We start from the raw sequence: 10,000 nt of genomic DNA, 5'->3' as shown, positions 1-10,000 counted from the left end.
TGGACATTTAAACCAAGATTTGACATGTTTCATTAGTGCGTCGATCATGTCTGAACTGCAGTCGTCTGTTGGTGCTGAATCATATTTAGGAACAGTATGTATATCTGGTCCTTCTCTCTCCGTTTTCAAGGACACGTTGTCTTGACTACAGGTTATTTATCTCTATCTGGGTCAACAAACACATTCTGGATGTCTTTGAAACCGTCCCCAGTTAGCCTGGCTACATTTCTGGTTTCATGGTCACCAGCCCTACATGGTGGCCCTGCCAGTTGCCAGGCAACATGAAGTCAGTTTGGCTGAACCAGACATGCAACCAGTTTGCTGTCTAGTCCTAACCCCGGTCTATGGCCCTTGGTCAAGCCAGGATTCCCCTCCCCCATTGTTATAGCGAACCATGGCACTGTTTTTTACTTGACACATGTCCTGGTGTATGTTGTTTGGAACTAAATGTTTGCTGGCTTCTTGACCAGGGCTCAGATGAGATGTTAATGTCGATGTGACTTCCCTTCCACGATACACGCTGGCCCTGCCAGTTGCCAGACAACAGGACGTCAGTTTGGCTGAGACACAACTAGACGGCAGCCACCAGTCTGCAAATTAGATCTCTGAAGAGAAAGTGTTGGGAGTGTTGCACTGTACTTCTGTCGTTCGCAGCATGGCCATCCTTGCATCCTAACTCCATTCCCTGGCCCCTGGTCAAGGATGCTGCGTTGGGTCTTTGGCCCCTAGTCAAATCCACAGGATGACTCTGGGGGACTTCCAGCTCCAGTATCTCTGAGCTGCTCCAGTATGGTCATCACTATCTGGTCATGCTAAGGAGGATGGAAGTATGACTCTTTCTCTTCAAACATGTTATTTAACCCCTAACCCCTAACCCTAACCCCTAACCCCTAACCCTAACCCTAACCCCTAGCCCTAACCCCTAGCCCTAACCCCTAGCCCTAACCCCTAGCCCTAACCCTAGCCCCTAACCCTAACCCTAACCCTAACCCTAACCCTAACCCTAACCCTAACCCCTAGCCCTAACCCCTAGCCCTAACCCCTAGCCCTAACCCCTAGCCCTAACCCTAACCCTAACCCCTAGCCCTAACCCTAACCCCTAACCCTAGCCCTAGCCCTAACCCTACTCCTAACCCTAGCCCTAACCCTAGCCCTAACCCCTACTCCTAACCCTAGCCCTAGCCCTAACCCCTAGCACTAACCCTAACCCCTAGCCCTAACCCTAGCCCTAACCCTAACCCCTAGCCCTAACCATAGCCCTAACGCTAGCCCTAGCCCTAACCCTAACCCCTAGCCCTAACCCTAGCCCTAACCCTAACCCCTAGCCATAGCCCTAACCCTAGCCCTAGCCCTAACCCTAACCCCTAGCCCTAGCACTAACCCTAGCCCTAACGCTAGCCCTAACCCTAGCCAGAAGTTTATAGGAGTGTAGAATTGTAGTTGGCGCTGGCTATACTAAGTCAAGGACAGGTTGTGATGTGTCTATGATGTGTCTGTGATGTGATGTGTCTGTGATGTGTCTGGGATGTCATGTGTTTGTGATGTGTCTGTGGTGGCATGTGTCTGTGAGGTGATCTGATGTGATGTCATGTGTCTGTGATGTGTCTGTGGTGGCATGTGTCTGTGAGGTGATCTGATGTGATGTCATGTGTCTGTGATGTCTCTGTGGTGGCATGTGTCTGTGAGGTGATCTGATGTGATGTCATGAGTCTGTGATGTGTCTGTGAGGTTTAAGATCACCAGACTTTACTGTCCCTTATCACCAGACTTTACTGTCCTGTATCACCAGACTTTACTGTCCTGTATCACCAGACTTTACTGTCCCTTATCACCAGACTTTACTGTCCCGTATCACCAGACTTTACTGTCCTGTATCACCAGACTTTACTGTCCTGTATCACCAGACTTTACTGTCCCTTATCACCAGACTTTACTGTCCTGTATCACCAAATACTTTACTGTCCTGTATCACCAGACTTTACTGTCCTGTATCACCAGACTTTACTGTCCTGTATCACCAGACCTTACTGTCCTGTATCACCAGACTTTTACTGTCCTGTATCACCAGACTTTACTGTCCTGTATCACCAAATACTTTACTGTCCTGTATCACCAGACTTTACTGTCCTGTATCACCAGACTTTACTGTCCCTTATCACCAGACTTTACTGTCCTGTATCACCAAATACTTTACTGTCCTGTATCACCAGACTTTACTGTCCTGTATCACCAGACTTTACTGTCCTGTATCACCAGACTTTACTGTCCTGTATCACCAGACTTTACTGTCCTGTATCACCAGACTTTACTGTCCTGTATCACCAAACTTTACTGTCCTGTATCACCAGACTTTACTGTCCTGTATCACCAAACTTTACTGTCCTGTATCACCAAACTTTACTGTCCTGTATCACCAGACTTTACTGTCCTGTATCACCAGACTTTACTGTCCTGTATCACCAGACTTTACTGTCCTGTATCACCAGACTTTACTGTCCTTTCTCAGAGAGTTAGGCTAGATGACCATTCAATACCTCTCTGTACCTCTCTTACCTCTCTTATTCTCTGATTCTCTCTGTTCCATGCTCTCTCTCCTTTTGCATTGTGTTGTGTTGTATTGTGTTGTGTTGTATTGTATAGTGTTGTATTGTGTTGAGTTGAGTTGAGTTGTGTTGTGGACTCAACATAGATAGAGCTGTGTACAAATTATAATCCTGTTATTACCTAATTAATAGTCCAGACTGACTGGATCACAGAGAGAGAGACAGGAAGTGCTCTCCGGGCAGGATTCTCAGAACAGGATAACACACAGAGACACACACACACATCCACAGACAAACACGATCATGTGTGCAGACAGACGGATGGACAGACAGACAGACGGATGGACAGACAAGTGTACACTGAACAGGCACACACACACACACAAACACAGATGCACCCCGGATCACATCACTACTCTAGTTTATAAGTAATATCAATGGAACTAATGTCTCAAGAGATTACATGTTTGTGTCTAAATGGAGTGAGAAGGACTTTTGTTGGATCAAACATCCGTCCACCACCTGGCTTTATTGTTAGTCAGCCAAATGTTATGTATTTCCAAACAGCAAACCCGAAACTTAACAGTTGTCTGGACCAGGGACATGTTGTGTTTATGCAACTCTATGCAACAAAAGGCTCCCAATTGGACAGACAGCAGATGGTTAATGCAAAATAAGAGCCATATGAAGCAAAACGTGACAGGCTTAGTCCTTATCCAACCCTATCAGGCCTCAGAGTGTCTCTGGTCCAGGCCTCTGTCAGGTGGATCCTGTAAAAGCAACCAAAGGCCCCTACAGAAGCTTTTCTCCTAACACCTAGGCTACAGCTGTCCATACATATGCCAACACATTCTTTCAACAAACTTTCAGACTGACCAACGGATGATAAGAATATGTAATAATAATTTTTGCCAACTAGAAAATGAACTTGATTGCTTTTTGGTTTTGCTGTCTCCCGTTTCATTCCGTAAGAGAAGAGAAGCGCCATGAAAGAGAGATGTTTTTAATCTATTGAAGTCGGTGACGTTTTAGAACGTTGGAACGACGATCCGTTAAACTGCGCGCGGAATTAGAGTGCTGCAGGCAGACGATCATGTGGCTCGAGCGAAAGGAAGACCCCTGCGCGCTGAGCGGCTGAGAGCGCGGGCTTTGGACTCCGGAAGAAGGGCGATGGAATAGAATTCTACGTTGCCTGGCGACCGACCGACCGACCGACGGTCGACTGAACTATTGGGAGTCAATATGCCAACGTTTTCTGTCATGTACAAAGGAGCAGTTATCATTAGCAGGTAAACTCCGGTGAAGAGAGGAAGAGGGGAGCGGAGCAGGTGTTTGTGAAAGAATGATGATGTGTTTTACAAACCGCTTTTTACCTTCTTGAACACGTTTTTTATATACATAGGAATACTAGGCTATTATTAAAACCGTTGATGACCAGAATGTAATTTGTTTAGGCTGTCAATTTATTGAAAAACGGATTTTAAAGCGCGCCTTTGAACGGTGCGTTTCAAAGCTGCTGTCCGTTTCTCCACCGCAGAAGCCCGATAGACAACAAATTCTGTTTTGATAGTGCAATTCACTGTAGAATATATATATATTTTTGTTGTGAACACAATATATAATGTAGTTTAAACGAATGTATTAGAAAAATACAAATTTCTTTGCAGGTTTGATCAATTACAATAATGTTTGGAGTTGTGTTGCGCCGGCTAAATTGTTGTTGATAAAGAACAAATGTAATACTAGTGTATTTTACCCAGCGTGTAGTCTATCTTTAGTGTATTTTACCCAGTGTGTAGTCTATCTTTAGTGTATTTTACCCAGTGTGTAGTCTATCTTTAGTGTATTTTACCCAGTGTGTAGTCTATATTTAGTGTATTTTACCCAGTGTGTAGTCTATCTTTAGTCTATTTTACCCAGTGTGCAGTCTATTTTACCCAGTGTGTGGTCTATCTTTAGTGTATTTTACCCAGTGTGTAGTCTATATTTAGTGTATTTTACCCAGTGTGTAGTCTATCTTTAGTGTATTTTACCCAGTGTGCAGTCTATTTTACCCAGTGTGTAGTCTATATTACCCAGTGTGTAGTCTATCTTTAGTGTATTTTACCCAGTGTGTATTCTATCTTTAGTGTATTTTACCCAGTGTGTAGTCTATATTTAGTGTATTTTACCCAGTGTGTAGTCTATCTTTAGTGTATTTTACCCAGTGTGTAGTCTATTTTACCCAGCGTGTAGTCTATTTTTAGTGTATTTTACCCAGTGTGTAGTCTATCTTTAGTGTATTTTACCCAGTGTGTAGTCTATCTTTAGTGTATATTACCCAGTGTGTATTCTATCTTTAGTGTATTTTACCCAGTGTGTAGTCTATTTTACCCAGTGTGTAGTCTATATTACCCAGTGTGTATCCTATCTTTAGTGTATTTTACCCAGTGTGTAGTCTATCTTTAGTGTATTTTACCCAGTGTGTAGTCTATTTTACCCAGTGTGTAGTCTATATTACCCAGTGTGTAGTCTATCTTTAGTGTATTTTACCCAGTGTGTATTCTATCTTTAGTGTATTTTACCCAGTGTGCAGTCTATCTTTAGTGTATTTTACCCAGTGTGTAGTCTATTTTACCCAGTGTGTAGTCTATATTACCCAGTGTGTAGTCTATTTTTAGTGTATATTACCCAGTGTGTAGTCTATATTACCCAGTGTGTAGTCTATCTTTAGTGTATTTTACCCAGTGTGTAGTCTATCTTTAGTGTATTTTACCCAGTGTGTAGTCTATATTACCCAGTGTGTATCCTATCTTTAGTGTATTTTACCCAGTGTGTAGTCTATCTTTAGTGTATTTTACCCAGTGTGCAGTCTATTTTACCCAGTGTGTAGTCTATCTTTAGTCTATTTTACCCAGTGTGTAGTCTATCTTTAGTGTATTTTACCCAGTGTGCAGTCTATTTTACCCAGTGTGTAGTCTATATTACCCAGTGTGTATCCTATCTTTAGTGTATTTTACCCAGTGTGTGGTCTATCTTTAGTGTATTTTACACCGTGTGTAGTCTATCTTTAGTCTATTTTCATAACGAGGATACAATAAACTACACTGTAATTTGAGTGTAGCCTACACAGCTCATCCGGTCAGTCACGCACCCCTCTCCATCTCTCCATGTGGGCGATGATGCAGGGAGATGGAATAGGGTTGGTTAGTTGTGAAGACCACATACATACACAGCACTAATCTCTCCCTGCCAGCTTGTTATAACACCACAGCCTGTATTGAGCTATTATTACACTACATTGTAGCCTATTATGGATGCATTTGGGAAGTTAATGCCAAAACCCAGTATTATTGTATTATTTTGTGACCCTCTGTTAGATATTTGCTATGTAACAACTGTTAGTCCAATCTGACCTGAAACAGAACCAAAAAGGAAAGCAGGATTTTAGTCTTAACTATCCCAAATCTCCAAATGAAAACGTTGAAAGGAGAATTAGTGGGGAATTTGGCAAGGCTGTTCAACGTGTTTACTTTGCAGTCCTGGTGCCAATATGAGCTGATTTTCACAGAGAGAATAGACTAAATAGAAAATATAGCCAGAATAGAGTTGGGATTGGTGGCAATAATAGAACAAATGGTTTCCTAAATGGTGTGTTTGGACTCTCGGTCCAGTGAGGGGCTACAGCTACAGTAGTTGATACTGGGTTGAGTCTGAAGCCATGGGTTCTGGATAAAGATATTGGCTAGTGATATTGTTTGGTTTTATTACTATGGGTCAAGGTTCCACGAGGACATATGAAAATCACTTTGGTTGTGACATACAGCAGATCCCAAACATGAGGGAAGAACCATTCAACCATAAATCAAATCAAATGTATTTATAAAGCCCTTCGTACATCAGCTGATATCTCAAAGTGCTGTACAGAAACCCAGCCTAAAACCCCAAACAGCAAGCAATGCAGGTGTAGAAGCACGGTGGCTAGGAAGAACTCCCTAGAAAGGCCAAAACCTAGGAAGAAACCTAGAGAGGAAACAGGCTATGAGGGGGGGCCAGTCCTCTTCTGGCTGTGCCGGGTGGAGATTATAACAGAACATGGCCAAGATGTTCAAATGTTCATAAATGACCAGCATGGTCCAATAATAATAAGGCAGAACAGTTGAAACTGGAGCAGCAGCACGGCCAGGTGGACTGGGGACAGCAAGGAGTCATCATGTCAGGTAGTCCTGAGGCATGGTCCTAGGGCTCAGGTCCTCCGAGGGAGAGAAAGAAAGAAAGAGAGAAAGAAAGAGAATTAGAGAGAGCACACTTAAATTCACACAGGACACCGAATAGGACAAGAGAAGTACTCCAGATATAACAAACTGACCCTAGCCCCCCGACACAAACTACTGCAGCATAAATACTGGAGGCTGAGACAGGTGGGGTCAGGAGACAAAGAATAAGAATAACACTCCTGCTATGGACATCAGAGAAGTAGAGGATCTGTCCATGTCTTCTGCTCTGTGATTAGTGTACTGTGTTCCCCTCCTCTCTCAGATGATTTTCAGAAATATTGCTTCCTGGCTGTGTTCCCCTCCTCTCTCAGATGATTTTCAGACATATTGCTTCCTGGCTGTGTTCCCCTCCTCTCTAAGATGATTATCAGACAGCTTTCTAGTCAATGGACAAAGACAAATCTGCTTTGTTTCTGTGTTGATTTGGGTTGTCATTTGGTGGCTACAGATTGTGTTGGGTCACAACGGTGTAACAAGGGTTAACAATTTGGTTCATAGTAGATCAGGGCTCTCCAACCCTGTTCCTGGAGAGCTACTGTCCAGAAACCTACATGAGGGTGGCTTTCCAGGAACAGGGTTGGAGTTAAAATCTATAGGAGGGTAGCTCTCTAGGAACAGGGTTGGAGTGTAAACCTACAAGACTGTAGCTCTCCAGGAACAAGGTTGGAGTTAAAATCTATAGGAGGGTAGCTCTCTAGGAACAGGGTTGGAGTGTAAACCTACAGGAGGGTAGCTCTCCAGGAACAGGGTTGGAGTGTAAACCTACAGGACTGTAGCTCTCCAGGAACAGGGTTGGAGTTAAAACCTACAGGACTGTAGCTCTCCAGGAACAGGGTTGGAGTGTTAACCTACAGGTGGGTAGCTCTCCGGGAACAGGTTGGAGAGAACCTGTAGTACACCAACAATGTTTGGGAACCACAGGGATTCCCCTCCTTCACTGAATACCATAGAAGTAGAATGATGGATCAGTGTCTAGTATATTTGTATCTATCCTGTATGCTTATTACCAGATGGTTCAGTGTCTAGTATATTTTTATCTACAGTTGAAGTCGGAAGTTTACATACACATTAGCCAACTACATTTAAACTCAGTTTTTCACAATTCCTGACATTTAATCCTAGTAAAAATTCCCTGTTTTAGGTCAGTTAGGATTACCACTTTATTTTAAGAATGTGAAATGTCAGAATTAGATTAGAGAGAATGATTTATTTAAGCTTTTATTTCTTTCTTCACATTCCCAGGGGGTCAGAAGTTTACATACACTCAATTAGTATTTGGTAGCATTACCTTTACATTGTTTAACCTGGGTCAAACGTTTCGGGTAGCCTTCCACAAGCTTCCCACAATAAGTTGGGTGGATTCTGGCCCATTCCTCCTGACAGAACTGGTGTAACTGAGTCAGGTTTGTAGGCCTCCTTGCTTGCACACGCTTTTTCAGTTCTGCCCACACATTTTCTATGGGATTGAGGTCACGGCTTTGTGATGGCCACTCCAATACCTTGACTTTGTTGTCCTTAAGCAATTTTGCCACAACTTTGGAATTATGCTTGGGGTCATTGTCCATTTGTAAGACCCCATTTGCGACCAAGCTTTAACTTCCTGACTGATGTCTTGAGATGTTGCTTCAATATATCCACATTATTTTCCTCCCTCATGATGCCATCTATTTTGTGAAGTGCACCAGTCCCTCCTGCAGCAAAGTACCCCCACAACATGATGCTGCCACCTCCATGCTTCACGGTTGGGATGGTGTTCTTCGGCTTGCAAGGCCCCCCCATTTTCCTCCAAACATAACGATGGTCATTATGACCAAACAGTTCTATTTTTGTTTCATCAGACCAGAGGACGTTTCTCCAAGAAGTACGATCTTTGTCCCCATGTGCAGTTGCAAACCATAGTCTTGCTTTTTAATTGTGGTTTTGGAGCAGTGGCTTCTTCCTTGCTGAGCGGCCTTTCCAGGTTATGTCGATATAGGACTCGTTTTACTGTGGATATAGATACTTTTGTACCTGTTTCTTCCAGCATCTTCACAAAGTCCTTTGCTGTTGTTCTGGGATCGATTTGCACTTTTCGCACCAAAGTACGTTCATCTCTAGGAGACAGAACGCGTCCCCTTCCTGAGCGGTATGAAGGCTGCGTGGTCCCATGGTGTTTATACTTGCGTACTATTGTTTGTACAGATGAACGTGGTACCTTCAGGTGTTTGTAAATTGCTCCCAAGGATGCTCCCAAGGATGAACCAGACTTGTGGAGGTCTACAATTTTTTTCTGAGGTCTTGGCTGATTTCTTTTGACTTTCCCATGATGTCAAGCAAAGAGGCACTGAGTTTGAAGGTAGGCCTTGAAATACACCCACAGGTACATCTCCAATTGACTCAAATTATGTCAATTAGCCTATCAGAAGCTTCTAAAGCCCTGACATAATTTTCTGGAATTTTCCAAGCTGTTTAAAGGCACAGTCAACTTAGTGGATGTAAACGTCTGACCCACTGGAATTGTGATACAGTGAATTATAAGTGAAATAATCTGTCTGTAAACAATTGTTGGAAAAATGACTTGTGTCATGCACAAAGTAGATGTCCTAACCGACTTGCCAAAACTATAGTTTGTTAACAAGAAATTTGTGGAGTGGTTGAAAAATGAGTTTTAATGACTCCAACCTAAGTGTATGTAAACTTCCAACTTGAACTGTATATTGTATGCTTACTGCCACATGGTTCAGTGTCTAGTATCATTGTATCTATGCTGTATGCTTACTGCCACATGGTTCAGTGTCTAGTATCTTTGTATCTATGCTGTATGCTTACTGCCACATAGTTCAGTGTCTAGTATCTTTGTATCTATGCTGTATTCTTAGTGCCACATGGTTCAGTGTCTAGTATCTTTGTATCTATGCTGTATTCTTACTGCCACATGGTTCAGTGTCTAGTATCTTTGTATCTATGCTGTATGCTTACTGCCACATGGTTCAGTGTCTAATATCTTTGTATCTATGCCGTATGCTTACTGCCACATGGTTCAGTGTTTGTGTCACTCCTCTCCACTCAAATATGTTAATCAGAAATGTCTAGTCAGTGGACAAAGATGGCTGCTTTGTTTCTCTATTGTCATTTGGTGGAGGTGGTGGTGGGTTGATGTTCTGTTACACTTTTAATCCCACAGCTCTAAGACTCTAAGAATCAATGCTTTGGTTCTAGAAG

The 10,000-nt window shown here is 42.9% G+C and overlaps 1 protein-coding gene across 7 annotated transcripts in view; it reads left to right on the top strand.

Moving 5' to 3' along the window:
• LOC116359994 (syntaxin-binding protein 4) overlaps positions 1 to 10,000 on the top strand; it is a 142,080-nt gene that overhangs the window by 32,849 nt on the left and 99,231 nt on the right. Inside the window, exon 1 of one of the 7 annotated variants that reach the window (XM_031814341.1) lies at positions 3,619 to 3,832. The exons of the other annotated variants lie outside the window; for them this stretch is intronic. Within the exon in view, the coding sequence (XP_031670201.1) occupies positions 3,786 to 3,832 (47 nt within the window). The 5' untranslated portion in view covers positions 3,619 to 3,785. Of the gene's footprint in view, positions 1 to 3,618; positions 3,833 to 10,000 lie in introns of those variants that run through there. 7 annotated transcript variants of the gene reach the window in all.

The sequence above is a fragment of the Oncorhynchus kisutch genome, unplaced genomic scaffold (assembly GCF_002021735.2).
Source record: "Oncorhynchus kisutch isolate 150728-3 unplaced genomic scaffold, Okis_V2 Okis06b-Okis10b_hom, whole genome shotgun sequence".
NCBI classification, from domain to species: domain Eukaryota; kingdom Metazoa; phylum Chordata; class Actinopteri; order Salmoniformes; family Salmonidae; genus Oncorhynchus; species Oncorhynchus kisutch.
The sequence above is the reverse complement of the archived record's forward strand: the minus strand, read 5'-3'. Positions and strand labels throughout refer to the sequence as shown.